At 39.5% G+C, this 18,721-nt stretch overlaps 9 protein-coding genes across 9 annotated transcripts; 5 read left to right on the forward strand and 4 right to left on the reverse strand. All coding sequences in view use genetic code 12, as the record gives it.

Annotated features, from left to right (window-relative positions):
* Positions 1-256: 256 nt before the first annotated feature.
* RRP12 (pre-rRNA processing protein) lies at positions 257-3,847 on the forward strand (the record flags this gene model as incomplete). The annotated part of the gene is made up of 1 exon (XM_006686083.1): positions 257-3,847. One exon carries the CDS (start codon positions 257-259, stop codon positions 3,845-3,847), a length of 3,591 nt encoding a protein of 1,196 aa, XP_006686146.1.
* Positions 3,848-3,970: 123 nt separating this feature from the next.
* MRPS16 (mitochondrial 37S ribosomal protein bS16m) lies at positions 3,971-4,372 on the forward strand (the record flags this gene model as incomplete). The annotated part of the gene is made up of 1 exon (XM_006686082.2): positions 3,971-4,372. One exon carries the CDS (start codon positions 3,971-3,973, stop codon positions 4,370-4,372), a length of 402 nt encoding a protein of 133 aa, XP_006686145.1.
* Positions 4,373-4,940: 568 nt separating this feature from the next.
* Positions 4,941-5,592, reverse strand: PSN45_004099 (uncharacterized protein; the record flags this gene model as incomplete). The annotated part of the gene is made up of 2 exons (XM_066158214.1): positions 4,941-4,951; positions 5,043-5,592. 2 exons carry the CDS (start codon positions 5,590-5,592, stop codon positions 4,941-4,943), a joined length of 561 nt encoding a protein of 186 aa, XP_066014311.1.
* Positions 5,593-5,724: 132 nt separating this feature from the next.
* On the reverse strand, positions 5,725-6,666 carry RPP0 (60S ribosomal protein uL10; the record flags this gene model as incomplete). The annotated part of the gene is made up of 1 exon (XM_006686081.2): positions 5,725-6,666. One exon carries the CDS (start codon positions 6,664-6,666, stop codon positions 5,725-5,727), a length of 942 nt encoding a protein of 313 aa, XP_006686144.1.
* A 230-nt stretch (positions 6,667-6,896) lies between these two features.
* On the reverse strand, positions 6,897-8,003 carry RBG2 (Ribosome-interacting GTPase 2; the record flags this gene model as incomplete). The annotated part of the gene is made up of 1 exon (XM_006686080.1): positions 6,897-8,003. One exon carries the CDS (start codon positions 8,001-8,003, stop codon positions 6,897-6,899), a length of 1,107 nt encoding a protein of 368 aa, XP_006686143.1.
* Positions 8,004-8,116: 113 nt separating this feature from the next.
* Positions 8,117-8,824, forward strand: EFG1 (18S rRNA maturation protein; the record flags this gene model as incomplete). Its single annotated transcript, XM_006686079.1, has 1 exon — positions 8,117-8,824. One exon carries the CDS (start codon positions 8,117-8,119, stop codon positions 8,822-8,824), a length of 708 nt encoding a protein of 235 aa, XP_006686142.1.
* A 72-nt stretch (positions 8,825-8,896) lies between these two features.
* Positions 8,897-14,692, reverse strand: mug81 (Putative steryl acetyl hydrolase mug81; the record flags this gene model as incomplete). The annotated part of the gene is made up of 1 exon (XM_006686078.2): positions 8,897-14,692. One exon carries the CDS (start codon positions 14,690-14,692, stop codon positions 8,897-8,899), a length of 5,796 nt encoding a protein of 1,931 aa, XP_006686141.2.
* A 149-nt stretch (positions 14,693-14,841) lies between these two features.
* Positions 14,842-16,542, forward strand: HAS1 (ATP-dependent RNA helicase; the record flags this gene model as incomplete). The annotated part of the gene is made up of 1 exon (XM_006686077.2): positions 14,842-16,542. The coding sequence occupies one exon, from the start codon at positions 14,842-14,844 to the stop codon at positions 16,540-16,542; it is 1,701 nt and encodes a 566-aa protein (XP_006686140.2).
* Positions 16,543-16,650: 108 nt separating this feature from the next.
* On the forward strand, positions 16,651-18,087 carry cdc1 (DNA polymerase delta small subunit Cdc1; the record flags this gene model as incomplete). Its single annotated transcript, XM_006686076.2, has 1 exon — positions 16,651-18,087. The coding sequence occupies one exon, from the start codon at positions 16,651-16,653 to the stop codon at positions 18,085-18,087; it is 1,437 nt and encodes a 478-aa protein (XP_006686139.1).
* Between the last annotated feature and the right edge of the window lie 634 nt (positions 18,088-18,721).

Genomic DNA, 18,721 nt, shown 5'->3' on the forward strand with positions numbered 1-18,721 from the left:
TAATAGCCAGATATTCTATATAATTGATGACTATGAGGACTGGGAATCCCAAAATAGAAACAACATTGAGCTCAGGTCTATTTTGTTTAACTCTACATTCCATCCACTCTCATGATACTCCAGGCCTATTTTATAAATAAAGGTCACTCTGCTCACACGAATTTTTGCAATCGAATCTCCAAAGCATCGCATCGCACAAAAAAAATTTAACCTCATCTGAAAATTATTAGGTATTTGCAATTGATTAATAGATAGAATGGCCACAAACAACCCCGATGGAGGCCACTCTGATGAGTTATTTGAAATGGAAAATAAACTCTCAAAGATCAGAAGTCAAGTGAATTCCAAGTTAGACAACCAAAAGCACTTAGCCGTGATTCTTTCTGCAGTTGAAGAGAACCTACAGGATCAAAAAACTGAAAAGACACCAGTGGCTTATTTTGTTTCATTTTGTTCCTTGTTAGATCAAAGTATTCTGAATGATTTCATTGTGGATCAAGGCTTAGCTACTGCTTCATCCTACTTCTTGGACATTGTTTTACCTTTCACCGCCAAACCACTCTTGGTATCCAAGTTTGGAGATATTTTAGCCAAATTGGCAGTTCCCATTACAAGTTCAGATGCTGAAGCCCCGTTAGTGAGGTCGACAATTGGTGCTTTAGAAAGCTTGTTATTGGCCCAAGATTACCAAAGATGGACATCTAACGATAGCATATCACCTCAAAGAGCCATGGCTGGGTTGTTAGAATTGACCATGGACCACAGACCTAAGGTAAGAAGAAGAGCTCAAGAGGCTGTCTCCAGTATTTTAAAAAATCCTCCAACATCACCAAATCCAATGCACCCGGCTTCTACTTTGTGTGGTAAAATAGCATTGGAAAGACTTGCATCTATTTTGGAATCCAACAAATCCAAGCACAATAAAGAAGTAAATGCACAAATAATCCACTGTTTGCAATTGATTTCATCTGTCACCTCATCCGGGTCTTGGCCAGCTAAACAAATTATGCCATTGTGTGACGTGTTGTTGGAAGTGTCTAAGACCAATGATCAATTCATTGTTTCTTCTGCATTCTCAGCCTTTGAAGGGTTGTTCCAGTCCATGAATAATGTTGTTAACCTTGAAAGATTTTCACAAGTACTCGATGTAATATTTGATTTGAAGCCAGCTGTGAATGATTTGCATTTGGCTGCTTCTTGGTTGGCAGTAGTGGCTAAAGCCAGTGAATGTTTTGCTGCTTTGGATGCCTCTGTATACATAACCAAGTTTTCCAACATCTTTCATCAGGTTGCAGCTTTCCTTTCATCTGAGTCCAAAGATATTTACTCTTCTGCATCTCATTGTTTGACCGCGATCACGGCTGCAATCCCAGATGAATACTTACTTCAACCATCTAAACAAAATGGAATTTCTCCAGAAGTATATGAGAGTATGGATGATCTTATTTCAGGATTAGCTGACACTATCGAAAAGGACTTATTGACTATCAAACACCAACATGCTTTCAAAGAGATTTTGGAGTTCATTAACGAGTCTATTCTTAAATTAAGATCTCGTGCAAACCCTGATTTGTTAGGAATTGTCGAAACAATCGGTGACTGGCGTACAACTGAAAGTGAAGACTTCTCTCATAACAAAGAAGCCGAGGATGTTTTGGCCTCAGCCATTTCTGTGATGGGCCCAGAAGTGGTGTTGGGAGTTTTACCTTTGAATTTGAATAGTACTACCAGTCCCGGAAGGGCTTGGCTTTTACCTCTCTTAAGGGACAATGTTCGCTTTGCTAACTTGGGATTTTACATTTCAGAAATTTTACCTCTAGTTGAATTTTTTCAAGAAAAGATCTCCAACTTAAATAAAGATTCGGTTAATGTCAAAATCTTCCAAACTATTATCGATCAAATCTGGTCGTTGTTGCCACCATTCTGTGATTTACCAAAGGACTTGACTGTGGCCTTCACCGATAGCTTTGCTTCCCAATTAACTGAAGTTTTGTACAGCAATGTCGAGTCAAGAGCTAATATCTGCAATGCTTTAAGAACATTGGCAGAATCTTACATTACGTATAGTGATGAGGAATTGAGTAAGGACTTGTTGGCACAAGAAGAATTGAGTATTGAACAAGCGACAGTAGGTTTGGAATATTTGGCATCTAAAGCTTCCAATGTTCTCTCTGTCTTATTTAATATTTTCAGTTCAACTTCTCCAGACAGCCGTGGCTTTATTCTTGAGACAATCGACATTTATTTGATGATTGTGCCAAAGGATGAGTTGGAAAATACTTTTAACAAAGTCTGTGGGCTCCTCAAGAACGCTATGGATGAAGAATCGACGGAGACACAAACGAAGAAAAAGAATACTCCAAGTTTGAGTATCACTATGATGGATTTGATTGTGGCAATGGCCAAGTATGTTCCATCGTCTTCACATACTGCTCTTTTCTCCATCTTTTCATCGACTATTTCAAGTAAGAATCCTTTAATGCAGAAGAGATCTTACAGAATCTTGACCAAGTTGGGAGAAGTCTCAGAAGGGCAAAATTCCATTAAGCAATTTGCAAATGATATTGCCAATGTGATTATCTCTACAATCGATGATACCCAAAGTTCTGCAAGAGCTACTAGACTAGGAGCTGTGAATGACCTTATTGAAATTTTGCCAAACGACTTTTTGCATTTTATTCCTGCTGTTTTGCAAGAAATTATTATGTGCACAAAGGATGCTAACGAAAGAACTCGTAGTTTATCATACCAGGTTTTGATTAGGATGGGTGAAAAGATGGAACAAGGTGGCGTCATTTCCAACTCCAAGGTTCCAGGTTTTGATCCAGCTACTCCAGACTCAGAAGCAAACTTAACCGAGTTCTTCACAATGGTCAGTGGTGGTCTTGCTGCTCAATCACCTCATATGGTTTCTGCCACAATCACTGCTGTGTCTTGTTTGGTTTTCGAGTTCAAAGACAAATTACCAACTGATGTTTTAGTTGAGTTATGTTCCACCGTTGAGTTATTTTTGACCCACAATTCTAGAGAAATCGCCAAATCCACAATTGGCTTTGTCAAGGTCGAAGTTCTTTCATTACCTGAAGAGTTGGTGAAGGCTAATTTGGGTGAATTATTGTCTAAATTAATGAGATGGTCTCACCAACATACCGGGCACTTTAAAGTTAAAGTGAAACACATCGTGGAAAGATTAATCAGGAAGTTTGGCTACGATGAAGTAGAACAAGCAATTCCCGAGGAGGATAGAAAGTTGGTTGCCAATATCAAGAAAACCAGAACCAGAGCCAAGAGAAAACAAAAGGAAGATGGTACTGGAGCCTCAGAAAAGCAAGGCAAGAAGTTTGTCTCGGCTTATGAAGAAGCATTATATGATTCAGATGTTAGTGACAATGATGATCTGGAAGATGAAGTCGATACCCAACGGAACAAGAAGTCCAGCCAATTTATTATGGAAAGTAGAGATTCTCCATTGGATTTATTGGACCGTCAAGCGTTTGCTAAGATTTCCTCTTCCAAACCTAGGAAAGAGGTTAAGAGAAACTATTCTGAAAGGGCTGAGACCAAGAATGGGAAGTTTGTGTTCAATGAGAAGGCAACTTCTGATCCCTTGTCGAATAAAGGTTCAGGTATTGATGCATATTTGGATGCCGTTAAACAGGGTCCTATAAGAGGACAAAAGAACAGAATGAAGTTCAAGAAGGATAATGCTGATGATGACTGGTCGGACGATGATGAGCCTCCACAAGAAACACACCACAGACCTTCTAAGAACGATAAGTTCAAAGGGAATGCCAGAATATCAAAGCCTAAGCCCAAGCAAAAATTCAAAGCCAAAAAGAAGCTTTGAAGTGTATGTAGATAGTGTAATACAAATTTTGCAGCTACAAGCTCGTTAAGTGCACCAACCAAAACCTCTGAGACTATATTGAAAAATTTAAATCTCATCTTTTCTTTAGTCAACCCACTAGCCATGACATTCAAAGCACCAATAAAGATAAGGTTGGCCCGTTTTGGGAGAAGACATCAACCCTTATACAACATAGTGGTGCTGAATAGATCGCAAGCACGTGACAGAGTCCCCTTGGAAGTTCTTGGAACCTTCAATCCAGTGCCCATTCCTTTGACACCAGCCGAAGCGGCCAAAGGTGAAAAACCATACAAGCACATAGAGTTGGACTTTGATAGGGCCAAATACTGGTTGGGTGTTGGTGCTGATGTGAGTGATAGAGTTGGGTTCTTGTTCAAGAGAGCAGGCTTGTTACCAGAGCAGTGGCCAAATCCTAACAAGTTAACTCAACAAGTATCTAAACAAGTTTTGAGAGAACATGACACAGTTTTGGAAGAACCAAAGGAGTTATACAGAAAGAGATGATTCAAATGACAAGTAATATCATAATCAAAATCATAACACACATAAATACCTGTAAATATACATATCTAACTGGCAAACCATTTTTTCCCCGTGATTCCCATGGCCCTTTTAACTTTGGCCCGAAATCCTTCGTGTGGATGAGGAACCACTTGTTGAGTCAAAGTCCAAGTCTCTGATTTAGAAGAGGGGCCCACATAATCAGAATTTTGCTGGGTCATATCTCTTGATGCGTACTGAATATATTCAAGCCAGTTGGGAAGATTCCCAAGAGGTTTTCGGAAGTGAGTCTCTAGAGGACTATCCTTGACACGTCTATTCCAGATAATTGTCAGATGTGGAAAGTGACTTCTTTGCTGATCAGCAGATGGAACTGGTGCTTGTAGTGCAACCTCGGAAATGGTTTTATCAATGGAGTTACACAAGCTCTTGAGTTGATTATTACTTCTAGTGGAAGAAAGTTCTTGTACCCGAGTACGAAGAATTGTCATCTGCAGAGAACACAATTCGATGGAAAAGTAGGTGGGACTCTGGTTCAACAATTGTTGGAAATGAAATAAAACCTGTGAATCTAATTGGCAACTGTTTAAAATAGTAAAAAGGCATTGTTCCATGAGATTAAGCTTCTGTTTTATTACAAAAGTCCTTAGGATCTTCCCTCTAAAGAACTCACAAGGGGTTGAAAGCTCCATCGATTCGGACATAGCTACGTCGCTTCTGGTCCTGAGATACTTGAAAAGTGGGTACTGAAAACACTTGATCACCACAACCGTGGTTTCTGAAGGAATTTTGAACCTTAGGTCGAGCTCTGGGAACACAAATGTGTATAGGAGAATTACTAGGCGGTGAATCTGCCACATGGTGTCAATGTTGTCGTTGTCCAAGTGGTATAAGATCTTGAGTAGTTCATTAGTGAAGATTCTGGCGAAAATGCTGTTTAGTCGCTTATCATAATATTCTTTAAAGTCCTCTTCAAGTTTGGGATAAAGCTCCGTTGTTTGGATCAGATAAACCATCAAGTTGAATATTCTGTTTAGTTTGGCTGCCAAATCATCTTGGGCCTCAAAGTCGAATGGATTTTTAATGGTCAATTCAATTTTAGCAAATGTCTGGGAAAGATCTTTCGCCGGATTGATGATAAACCCATCATTATCGAAACTCTGGAAGAAGGTGGCAATATTCGAGTCTTCTGAACTCACATCCAAAGCAATAGCTCCTTCCATTGTGAGTATATTAAATCAAGACCAAATTTGCAGCCGTTTGTGGATTCTACAAAATTCACTTCTACGAGCACAGAAAAATATTTAGAAAAGAATTTTTATTAGAATACAAGAGTGTTATACTTTTGTTCGAATTTAATCGAACAAACCGAAACCCATGTCATCGTCAGATTCTTCTTCTTCTTCAGCAGCTTCTTCAGCAGCTGGGGCGTCAGAAGAACCAGAAGCAGCAGCAGCAGCAGCAGGAGCAGCAGCAGCATAAGCATCTGGGTTAGCCAATCTGTCCTTGATGGATTCGGAACCTTCGAAAGTGTAGTCAGTGGCAATAGACAAAGCCAAGACGTTCTTGTAGTGGTTCACGACGGAGTGTCCAACAGATGGGATGGTTGGGTAACCAACAGCCAAGGAGATGGAAGCAATGACGTTAATGGCAGAAACAAAGTGGCTGACCAATTCATCGTCGGTAATATCCAAAATGTCGGATGGGAAAACCTGTCCATTGTCGTAAACTTGAACAACAGTCATACCATAGGTGAAAGGAGAGATGTTCAACATGTTCAACAAGGAAGCTTCAGAAGGACCAACCTTTTGGTTAGCTTCAACAACCTTAACATCGGAAACAATTTCAATGGTACCTCTGGCAATCTTGGTTGGAACACCCAAGGCTTGGAAGAAAGAGGTCTTACCTGGCTCCATACCGGTGTTACCGGCTGGGACCCAGACATCAAATGGAGCAACAGCACCAGCTCTGGCAGGAGCAGCAACGACGTTAGAAGTAACAACATCTCTGATGGTCTTCAAGTCAGCGTTGGTGAAGATGAAACCAACGTTACCCTTAACGAAAGGCAACAACTTTTCGTATTCTGGCAATTCAGCCAAGAATCCTCTGATAGCTCTTCTGACCATGGTGTTCTTACCCATCAAAACAGTAGCATCACTTCTCAAAGCCTTTCTGATTTCGTGCATCTGTTGGGAAGAAACATTATCAACACCAACAACGAAGATGGACTTGTATTCTTCCAATAATTCTCTCAACTTGCTGAAGTATTCAGCTTTCTTTTCACGAGTACCACCCATTTCGACTTATATTAATTGACGATAGGAATATTTAATGGACCCAAAGTATGTAGTTGGTAAGAATTTTCACTCACAGGCTTGAAAAAGTGCTCCACCAGGAGCGAAAAGTTTTTGGTGCGGTAAAAACACGTCCATATTTACGCAGTCACAAATGCAAAACCCTAAGTGCGCAAGTGTGCTTTTGAAGATTAAGCCCTGGAACTATGCGGGATGCTCTTTATTATTGTGGACTATTTGGTGACTATTTGAACAACATCTTCATCATGAACTATGTGAGTCAAACCACACTTTTGTGGTGAGTGCTTAGAGGAAGATCCCCAAACAAGGGCAAATTTGAACTGGTTTCTCATGTCTCGATGAATTGCATCACAAACACTTTGAATTGAAGAATTGTTCCTAACAACCATCGGGTCATTAAAGTTAGGAGCTATACCTCTTCTTTTTGTGTATAACCTTATAAGGCCCAATTGCCTCCATATTTCTTCTTTCAAATCCTCGATTCCCAAGTCTATTTCACAAGACATAACCACTGTATTGGGTTGTCTAGCTAATCGATCACACTCTTCAAGAGATGTAACATCGATCTTATTGTACACGTATAAACATTTGATGTAGGTGACATGCAGCTCATTGATGATGTCAATGAAGTCATCGATAGTCACATTTTCATCCTTTATTAACACATCAGCATTGTGAATCTTGTATTCCTTTAATAAACCAGAGACGATTTTTTCATTTAGATGAACAGGCGGATTTATGGAGTTCATTTTGACTCCTCCAGAACTCTTTATTTTCAACGATATGTTGGGCTTCTCCTTATTCAACCTTATTCCCATTGTTTCCAATTCGTTCTCTAAAATCTTTCTCTGTTCATCTCCTCTGGTAGAATCCAAGACCATTAAGATTAAGTCCGATGTTCTTCCAACTGCAATAACCTGTCTACCTCTACCTTTACCTTGGGCAGCTGCTTTTATGATTCCGGGCAAATCGACAATTTGAATTTCGGCACCATTATAATGAAGTAATCCTCCAACTGATGTCAACGTTGTGAACTCATAATTGGCCGCTTCAGATTTCGTATTGGTCACTTTGGACAAGAAAGATGATTTACCGACAGATGGGAACCCAATTAATGAAACCCTAGCATCCCCAGCCTTAGCTATTTCGAATCCTTGACCTCCACCACCAGATCCTTGACCGGGTTGAGGTTCAAGTAATTCACGACGGAGCTTGGCTAATTTCCCCTTCAAAAGACCAAGATGATACTCTGTAGCCTTATTCTTCTGGGTTCGAGCCATTTCATCTTGAATCTGCGCGATCTTCTCTAACACACCCATCTTTTGTCTAGTGTAGCCTTTTGAGATTAATTGGACTTTGGAATTTTCGAAGACCGCATTTAAGAGCGCATCGCATCGCTTTGTCAAAAATAAATTCACAATCTTTAAGAACAATGCCATCCAAAGGCTTTATTAATAAGAAGGGAGATAGAAATCCCGGCTCCGATGTTTCAAAAGTATTGGCATCTGGCAGTGGTAAAATCAAGAAGAAAATAAGAGACATTCATAGGTTGTTACAAAGGCCTACTTTACCAGCTGATGTGCGAGTGAATAACGAAAGAACTTTAAAAGCTTTGGAAGTGCAATTGAATAATGTGGTCCAAAAGTCTAACGAAAAGAAAAACGCAAAGAAATACCATATGGTGAGATTCTTCGAGAGGAAGAAGGCCACTAGGTTGGTAAAACAAGCAAGAATTGCATTATCGGCAGCAGAAGAGTCTAACGATAGAAAGGCTGCTAAAAAGGCTCGGGTCTTTCTTAAACATAAAGAAATTGATTTGGTATACACAGTTTTATTCCCTAAGATGGAGAAGTATATCTCTCTATATCCAAATTCCAAAAATGAGGACGAATCTTCTCTTCCTCCAAAGGCCTTAGAGGGTATGAAAAGAGCAGATCAAAGAAGAATAGAATTTAGAAAGCATATTGAAAAGTTGATGAAGGAAGAAAAGTTACCCTTTAGTTTGGAGGATGTGTTGAAGGGGAAGAAATTCGAAGCAGATCAAGGGACTGCTGTCACAGACAAGCAAGAAATTGATGCTCCTCAGAAGAAGAGCCAAGGTTCTGAAGTGGATGAATTTTTTGAGGATGGAAGTGACTAACTATTCATACAGCCTACTTGTATATTAATTAAATATTGCATTTTTGGTATGACGTTGTAGATTCAATTGATATTAGGCCATCAAAGTTAACTTTTTTTCATATTGAAGGTCAAGGCCATCATTGACGCAAAGAATGATCACTTCTTTTCCTTGTACATCTTCAGGTACTTCAATGGTACATGAAACTTTTCCCTTTCTGCCAACCATCCTTGGAGAAGCACGGTTGATCATTAATAGCTCAGTCTTTTCAGAATTACAGAGAATTATAAACCATGATTCTCTCTGAGATTTGGGGAAGTGTGGGCAGTAAGTAACAAACTTAGAGTCTAAGGGATAGTTTTTGTGATCAAGAACTACTTCCACTTGTTCAGAATTCTTTTGGTTTACTGAGAAATCACACACAGGAAGGTGACTGGCAACATGGATAAACTGGTCCAAAGCCTTGTTAGAAGCACCATACTTTCTCACGTCTTCAATTGGAGTATTTTCAATAGAAAGAGAAGCTCCTACTTTTGCAAGAGCTGCTTTACCCATAGTTCCTAAAGCCTCCAAGTTGGGGATCTTGGAAGTATCCCCATCAATTATTCTGCAACCAGGAAGGGAAGAAACAGGATGATTGTCATACCATACTCTTTGTTTGATACTTTGCATCAATTGAATAAACTTGCAAACGGTGTGCAAATAACCAAACTCGGAAGCCACATCGATAAATGCTTGAAGAATACGCAACGACTGATCTAATACGGCAATTGTGTCTTGTGAATAGTCTGCAATAGGAAGATTAGCCCTACTCATGAATGCTTGAAGTAACAAGTACGCCTTTACGTGAGGATCCCAAATAAAGTCACATTCCATATCTTCAGCAGGATATCTCATTGTTTGGGACATTTCCATGTTCATCAATTCTTCTCCATGTCTAGTGGCGAGTTCGTCATACTCAACTGCAGATGCAAGCATCTTCAAACAATCTCTGATTTCAAAGGCATTATTGATGCCATACACTATCTTACGAATTGTCTTATGGGAAAGATAGTAATAAGAAGAAATATCCAAGAATGGGGTTGCAGCAAGCCCATCTTTTCCTTTTGCAATAACACATTTGGATTCCATCAAGTTGTCGATGGTTTGATCGATTAGAGAGCCCAAAAATGAAGAAATTCCAGCAGTGGAAGAGTCCTCAATTCCATAGTAGGTTGGATTGTTATGGGCTCTCCTATATAAGAATGTCCAAGTCAAAAAGTTCATCGCTTCTTGTCTTGTTTTGATGGTACCAGTAGAAATCTCTGCTCCTATATGGTTATCCAAAACCTTATGTAGAGATGATTCAACAGGAAAACCAATATTGAGGAAATGCTTGTAGAACATCTTTTTGGATTCCTTGGTGTACACTATAGCAGTACCACTTGTATCAAAAGCCGGACGGCCTGCACGTCCCATCATTTGGAGGATATCGGTTAAGTCCATGTCTCTGTACCCTTCGATTTTTGAATCGAAGAATTGTGTACCTTTGATGATAACCAAATGGGCTGGTAAATTAACTCCCCAAGCCAAAGTGGATGTGGCAATTAAAATCTGAAGTTTTCCCGATTCAAATAGCTTATGAGATATCCTACGATCAGACTCAACCAAACCAGCATGATGCAATCCCATACCAAATTGAAGTGACAATTTGAGTGTATCATCTTTAACGTTTTCTAATACGTCTTGAAGTTCATCTTCAGTCATTTTCAAGAATCTTCTAGGATTATCTTCCATACCACATAAATGAATCAAGTCTAAAGCCGTAAGACGAGTTTGTCTACGAGATGCAACAAAAATCAACACTGGTTTTGTGGGTGAATGTTGTTTTATAGCCATGAAAGCTGGTTTGTTCATCGTTTTCATCAATGGAGAAAATGCCAAATTGTCGGGGAATCCATCAATGTACATTTGCAAAGGAACAGGACGGACAGAAGAAGGGAAGTTGAACAACCCTTCTCGAACTCCCAACCAACCAGCCATATCAATTGCATTTGACACGGCGGTGGACATTCCTAGCAACCTGATAGGATTCTTGGTTTGCGAAGCAATATAGTTCATACGACTCACAATCATTTCCAAAATTGGTCCTCGATCACTTGCCAACAAATGGATTTCATCCATGATAACCAACGATACATTTTGAACGAAGGTTCTGGTTTGCCAATTCCGAGAAATACCATCAAACTTTTCTGGAGTGGTGATGATTATGTCTGATTCCCGAATTTCCCTAGCTTCTGGCAAAGAATCACCAGTGAGTTCAACCACCTTATGGGAACTGTTTTTGGAAATACGGGCTCTCCAGTCATCAACTCTTTCTCTAACCAACGCCTTCATCGGGGCAATATACACAATTTTGGAACCAGGAAAGTCTCTAAATGCATGCCATATGGCTAATTCTGCCACAACAGTTTTACCAGAACCCGTTGGTGAACCGACAAACACGTTGGTATTGGTGTTGTAAAGACTGAAAAAGGTCATGGTTTGCATAGGATTGAAATATTTGAACTTGTGTTCATATATGGCTTCTACCTTCTTATCGTGCAATGCAGTTATTGGCAAAGGTTGCAATCTTAACAAATTGGTTCTGACCGTTTCATTGTTAGGTCTAATGAGATGTTGGAAAGAAATTGCATGAACGGTTTCCGATCCTAACCAGGTATCAGAAATTACTCGAACGATGATTTGTGCTGGCAAGGGATCACTCAAAGGAATCATGAAGTCCATCTCATGACCGTGAAGTTGCTTCTTGTTGATGATCAATCTCTCCACATGTAAAAGATCTGAATTTGTGGACTCTTCCACAAACACCCAGAAATACTGAGCACTTCCATGATGATTTGGATCCCATCTAAAGTCGGCATCCAAAAACACATGAACTCTCATGACATTGCTTGAAATTGGAAAGATCTCAGTATCAATATCAATGTAAGGAAACCGATCAACAAGCTTGTACAAGGTTGAACCCATTTTATTATTGTGTACCAAATCTCCCAATTCAGCCAGATCCATATCTCTCAACGTTTCAATAGATGGATTAATTGCTCTCAAGTTTTTTAGAACAGATTCAGGTAATTCAAACTGTGCCATTGGGTGATCATATTCCCAGATTCTTTTATCAATGGATTTGCAAAGGGAAAGAAGAACCTTCAGAAATCCAGACCATCTACGATTTATCCCTATCAAGAACAAAGCTCTGCAAATCCTAGCAGCATTCTGGGCCACATAGTTTGTATCTGCAATCAAGGAAGATTCTTTTATCATAGTTTTGGAAATGAATGCTTGAAGTAAAATGTTCGTTTTGGTTTGTGAAGCTTCAACTTCGCCAGGGATCTGACACTGTACTGCGTCTTCCTTCAATCTTTCTAATTCTTTCTTTTCATCTTCTCGGTATTTGACACTGTCGAATTCACTGCTCATACTGATAATCGACAAAACATCTGCTTCAGTAGCTCTAGGGTTAAGCATTTGATTGAACACCTCGATAGAGTTATTCAACAAGTAAAAGTCAGAGGCTATTCTTCCAAGGTCCTTCGGGATGAAAGAACCTGAAACATCCCCAAATATGATCATTTGAAGTCCGTGTAACCTTGTAGCAGCACTAACAATCATTTTACGTCTTCTATTATAGAGCAAAGGATCTTCCTGAAGTTCTTTCCAGTCAATACTGTATGCAAAAGGGTTCTTTCTCATTCTAACCATCATATAAGTATAACCCAACCACTGTATACCCTCTTCTATATTGGTGACGGTCCCGAGGGAAATTTCAGCATTTAAATTATCAACCAACTTTGCACTTAATTTAGACTCAATAGGATGTTGTTGGGAAATCAATGAAATATAATGGTCAAGCTTATCACTAGTGGTACATAATACCCCCGTACCAAACAGTTCATATTGAGGTCTACCAGCACGACCAAAGATTTGAAGAACATCAGAAATTCCCAAGTCTGTGTACCCACCTTGTTTGGCATCATAAACTTGGGTACCTTTAATGATGACCACTGCGGCAGGAAGATTAACACCCCAGGCTAATGTAGAAGTACAACATAAAACCTTGATGGCTCCACTTGCAAACATTTTCTCCGTGAGGTTACGATCAGATCTCAACATACCAGCGTGATGAACACCAAAGCCATGTTGAAACAAGTCCTTTACGTCCTTGCTCCTGTTCTTATTGCCAACTTCTCTTTTGAACTTTTCATAGCTGGGACTGTCAGAACAGTCAAAGATAGCCGATTCATGATAGTTATAAGCATTGGAAATAAACCCATTGGCAGAATTTACAGTCTCTCTTCTCTGATGAACAAACACCATGGCTTGTAAACCCTGTTTAACACACTCCGCCAATTTTTCATACGATACTATATCCAAATTATCTCTAGCAGTTTTGGATCCAGCCTTTCCTCTAACTCCAATTAAATCCTGTTTAAGTGGAACCGGTCTGAAAGTTTGATCGAAATAGAACATTCCGATATTCCTATTCACTCCCAAAAAATCGGCCACATCGACATAGTTGGGTAATGTAGCAGAAAGACCCACAATTCTAATCATTAATTGGGTGCTTTCCACCTGTCTCAAGGTTCTGGCTACCAAGGTCTCTATAACTGACCCTCTATCTTCATGCAAAAGATGGACTTCGTCAATAATCAATAGTCTGACTTTGGTCACAAGTTCGTTATCTCCTCCCAGTTTTCTGGTAACCACATCCCACTTTTCTGGAGTGGTGACAATGATTTGAGTAGTCATCATCTCTAACCTGGTTAATTGCATATCACCAGTAAGTTCTCGTACAGTTATTCCTAACCATTTCAACTTCTCAGAATATTTTTCAACAATTTCGGCTGCAAGAGCCTTCAAAGGAGCTACATACACAATTTTAAACTCTTGATAGTCAATATCAACAGATATGTTTCCTTCCTCATCAACGGTTTCGCTTGTATACTGATCAATTGCGTGAAGAATAGCAAGCATAGCAACATCCGTTTTACCCGCCCCGGTTGGAGCACAAACCAACATATTCTCATTTGTATTATAAGCAACTGGATACACAAGACTTTGCATTTTATTCAAAGTATCGTAGTGTGAAAACGTTCCTCTACAAAGAAAGTCCAAGTCCTTAATTTGGACGAGTTGTGAGTCTGAAATCCATTTGTTTGCATGTTGTTCAGGGTACGGTATCACCAACTCCTCGTATGCTGGATGGGAAGTTCTGAGTGAACCAGTAGGTAATGCAACATTTTTTCCTAAGACTGCCAAAAACTGACTGACATCTTCTTTCTTGAATACATGAGGATACTGGTTACCAGACTGTCGTGGTGCTAGTTTCTGGTGCTTTAGACGCTCCTGATTTTCAACCAAAAACTGGATTCTTTCTTCAGGTGTCATAAACTTTCCACTCGTCGAGTCGTCAGTTTCTTCATCAGTAGCTTCTATGATAACATCTTTGTTTTGAACAATCTTCGAGATCAAATCGATCTCTTCGAACCCTAAGATATCGAATAAAGAAGACTGAATTTCCTCCTCACTATTACTTGCAATAAGCAAGTTCTTAACACTTTCAAATAAGTTTTCATTGTGGTTAGCCTCAGCTAACCTATCACATTCTTTTCGTATTTCATTTACAACCGATGATTTCGAACTCAAAACATCTTGAACTCTATTAACAATGTCTGTGTCAAGGTTTGAAAACTTCTGGAGGATTTTATCTATGGAAGATGTCTTTTCTTGTTCATTGTCCATGGCGGGAATTTTGGTCGTCTGAGGTATCTCAAGCAGATCAAGTGTCTCCATCATCTGATACATACTCTGCATATACGACTTGGTGGAGTTAACATCATAATTGGCCATGTTAACATAAGTTCCAAAATGACTCTTTATGATTTTATGGCCACTTTTGTGTACGTATGTATGCAGGCCGGTCCTCCCAGTGCGCACTGCTTTAAAAAAAATATTCAAGATGAGATGCTCTGCTCCAGAGAAAATTGCAGAAGCTAAATATGGGAAAGAGCAGTAAAACAAATGGTGGTTCCACCAGGTCACACAAGCAACAAGCAAAGCATTCCAAAAAGAGGTCAAATCAAGAAATTGACTCCGAAAGTGAAGTCGAATTCGATAATGAGCAATTAGTCGATGAAGTTGATAATGATTTCGATGAGGTTGCAGAATTGTTAGGTGAGAATGTTCAGGATCCAGAAGCTAAAAAGTCTAAGAAGAGCAAACAAGTGGACGAAGAATTGTCTGCACCAAGGCCCAAGGTGGAAGAAGTCACAAAATCTTCCGACGATGACAAAGATGTAAATTTTGACTTCGACAAGGTTGGGTTATCTGAACCAACTTTAAAAGCTATCGAAGATATGGGATTTAAAACAATGACCAAGGTTCAAGCCAAAACCATTCCACCATTATTAGCCGGACGGGATGTCTTGGGAGCCGCAAAAACCGGATCTGGTAAGACATTAGCATTTTTACTTCCTGCTATCGAGATGTTATACTCTTTGAAATTCAAGCCAAGAAATGGAACTGGGGTAGTGGTGATTTCCCCCACCAGAGAATTAGCCTTACAGATCTTTGGTGTTGCTAGAGAGTTATTGGCACATCATACTCAGACTTTTGGGATTGTAATTGGAGGTGCTAACAGAAGACAAGAAGCAGAAAAATTGCAAAAGGGTGTAAACCTTTTGATTGCAACTCCAGGAAGATTGTTGGACCATTTGCAAAATACCGAGGGATTTGTGTTTAGAAACTTGAGAGCTTTGATCATCGATGAAGCCGATAGAATCTTGGAAATTGGGTTTGAAGATGAAATGAAACAAATCATTAAGATTTTACCTAAAGAGGAAAGACAGACTATGTTATTCTCAGCTACTCAAACCACCAAAGTGGAAGATTTGGCAAGAATTTCTTTGAGGCCAGGTCCTTTGTATATAAATGTTGTTCCCGAAACCGAGATATCAACTGCTGATGGATTGGAACAAGGTTACGTAACATGTGAATCTGACAAGAGATTTTTGTTGTTATTTTCATTTTTAAAGAGAAACGTCAAGAAGAAGATAATTGTGTTTTTGTCTTCCTGTAACTGTGTGAAATACTTTGGAGAATTATTGAACTACATCGATTTACCAGTATTGGACTTACATGGTAAACAAAAGCAGCAAAAGAGAACCAACACATTCTTTGAGTTCTGTAATGCAAAGCAAGGGATTTTGATTTGCACGGATGTGGCTGCCAGAGGTTTGGACATTCCTGCTGTTGACTGGATCATCCAATTTGATCCTCCGGATGATCCAAGAGATTATATCCACAGAGTGGGAAGAACTGCAAGAGGTACTGACGGAAAGGGTAAATCATTGATGTTCTTGCTCCCATCCGAATTGGGATTCTTAAGGTACTTAAAGGCTGCAAATGTGCCATTGAATGAATACGAATTCCCTACCAAAAAAATCGCCAATGTACAATCCCAATTGACAAAGTTGATCAAGAGTAACTACTGGTTACACCAGTCTGCCAAAGATGGTTACAGAGCTTATTTGCAGGCATATGCTTCTCATCACTTGAAAACAGTTTACCAAATTGATAAGTTGGATCTCGTAAAGGTGGCGAAATCATTTGGATTCGACATTCCTCCTAAGGTGAACATCACCATTGGAGCCAGTGGAAAGTCCATAGAGAAGAAGCATAAGAAGCAAAGACGTGATTAAGGAATAATGATGTATAGTTGAATAGACCGCATAGTAAATGAACCATTATCAAAATCGCATCTCAATATTTTTTCCACTACTACGCGTCTTTTAAATCACTTCAAGTTCATGATGAAGTATCAAGACTACATTCATAGTGCCGATGATGGGATAGAACCGGTTATCAAAAGGAGAGAGCCTTGTATACCAGATGATTATGACAAGAAGAATGAGTTTGATTTGGCGAATACTGGGAGAAGGTATGATCATCAATTTTCCTCCATGTACCAGTCCCGTATGAACAGCTTAAAACTGAGAGTGGATGAACAAGCCATGGCCAAATGGGGGAATGGGACCTTGAAGAGAGACGGGCAGATAATACAAAAGGTTGACAGGATCTTAAATATAACCAGCAACAAGTTGTGCTGGGTGAGTGGAACTGTTTTCTGTGACTTGGGCAACAAGTTGAATATTTTAAACGACGTGAAAGGAGGAACCGACGATGTTCTCCCTCAAATTCCCGATAGTTATAGGTCACAGGATGTTGGTGAAGTTGTAATGTTGGAAGACGAATCAGGTAGAGCTGTGTTAGAGGGTGATGAGTTTTTCAAGGAGAATATCCTAGTTACTGGGGTGATTGTTGCTGTTCTAGGTATTGAATTGCAAGCTGGAGTGTTTGAAATCATTGACGTTATTTATCCTAGTGTTGCTCCTCAGAGGCTGCTTCCAACTGTGAGTGACCGTCAAGGTACCAAAATTGCGTTCGTATCTGGACTTGAAATAACTGAGTCTGTAAACTACGATTTAAAACTCGAGCTTTTAAAACAGTATTTACAAGGAGAAATAGGAGAATCTGATGATAAGCAACTGGTTGCTCAAATATCACAGGTGGTAATCGCAGGCAGTTCTATTAAAGAACTCGAACAGGCCAATAATGATGATTACCACTCACTGAACAATTATGGGAGCAAGAACATTTCTCGATTCAGCGCCGAGTGTCTCAAATCATTTGACAAATTCGTCAGTGACTTGGTGGCCACATGTTCTGTGGCCATAATGCCCGGAGAAAGTGATCCAACGGACATATGCCTTCCTCAACAACTGTTGCACAAGTCGTTTTTCTTAACTTGCAAAAACTACGTGGGAAAAAACATTAAAGCATTGACGAATCCTGCTTGGCTTGAAGTTGAAGGTGTCAGATACCTTGGAACGTCAGGGCAGAACGTCAATGATATCTTGAAGTATCTAACCAATGAAATGCGGCAAGACCCTCAAATTGTGTTTAAAGTAATGGCAGGAACCCTTAAGTGGCAGAACATTGCACCAACTGCTCCTGATACTTTATTTTGTTATCCCTTTGATAATTGTGATCCGTTTACTTTATCTAATGAAACGCCTCATGTTTACTTTGTGGGGAATCAATCCAAGTTCATCGATAAATGCATCAACTTGCAGAATAATATTTCCGTTAAGCTTTTGAGCATTCCTAAATTCAGCCAAACTGGTGAAATTGTACTCCTAGATACATGTACTTTGGAAACACAAATTGTGAAGATTGTGATTTAATATATTATAGGCCCATGTCAGGTGATGCAGGCCTAGGTTGTTGGATCAGTAAACAAAAGAAAATAAGCTAGCCGCCAGGCGAGCCTGCTTTATTTGATCTACGGTAGCAAATGCCAACCGCTCTTTTAAGGTTTTAGCACGGTTGATTACCAGCAGGTTTGAATCAGGAATGTGGTTTATCAACCAACAATATTTATCGGATTCTACTCTAATACAAATTCAAACTCTTCAGGGTGACTGTAATCTCAATCCATGTGTCCCTGGAATTTCCTACAAGGAGTTAAATACTTCTAAATATAATAACGCTAATCCATCTACTGCAAAAACAAATCGTCGTGCCCCGCGGTTTTTTTCCCGCGCAGTAATACTTATACAGCAGTTTTCAGGAGTAAAAAATTCTCAGTCATTTGAAAGTTAACAAGTTTTTATTGTTTCTAGTACGCTCTTTTGTTCATCTAGTATCAGCCACTGAACATTCAATCCCTTTTCAGTTACCACCTAGTGTAATCAATCAATCAATCATTTTCAGGAACCATTTTCCCCTGTTGCATTCAGAATCCCCACCATCCATTGAAACCTGGCTTATTCTCTTTTTATATATTGTGGATATAACCGATTTTTTTTTGTTTGGCTG

Source organism: Yamadazyma tenuis, chromosome 5, assembly GCF_029203305.1.
Source record: "Yamadazyma tenuis chromosome 5, complete sequence".
Lineage (NCBI taxonomy): Eukaryota > Fungi > Ascomycota > Pichiomycetes > Serinales > Debaryomycetaceae > Yamadazyma > Yamadazyma tenuis.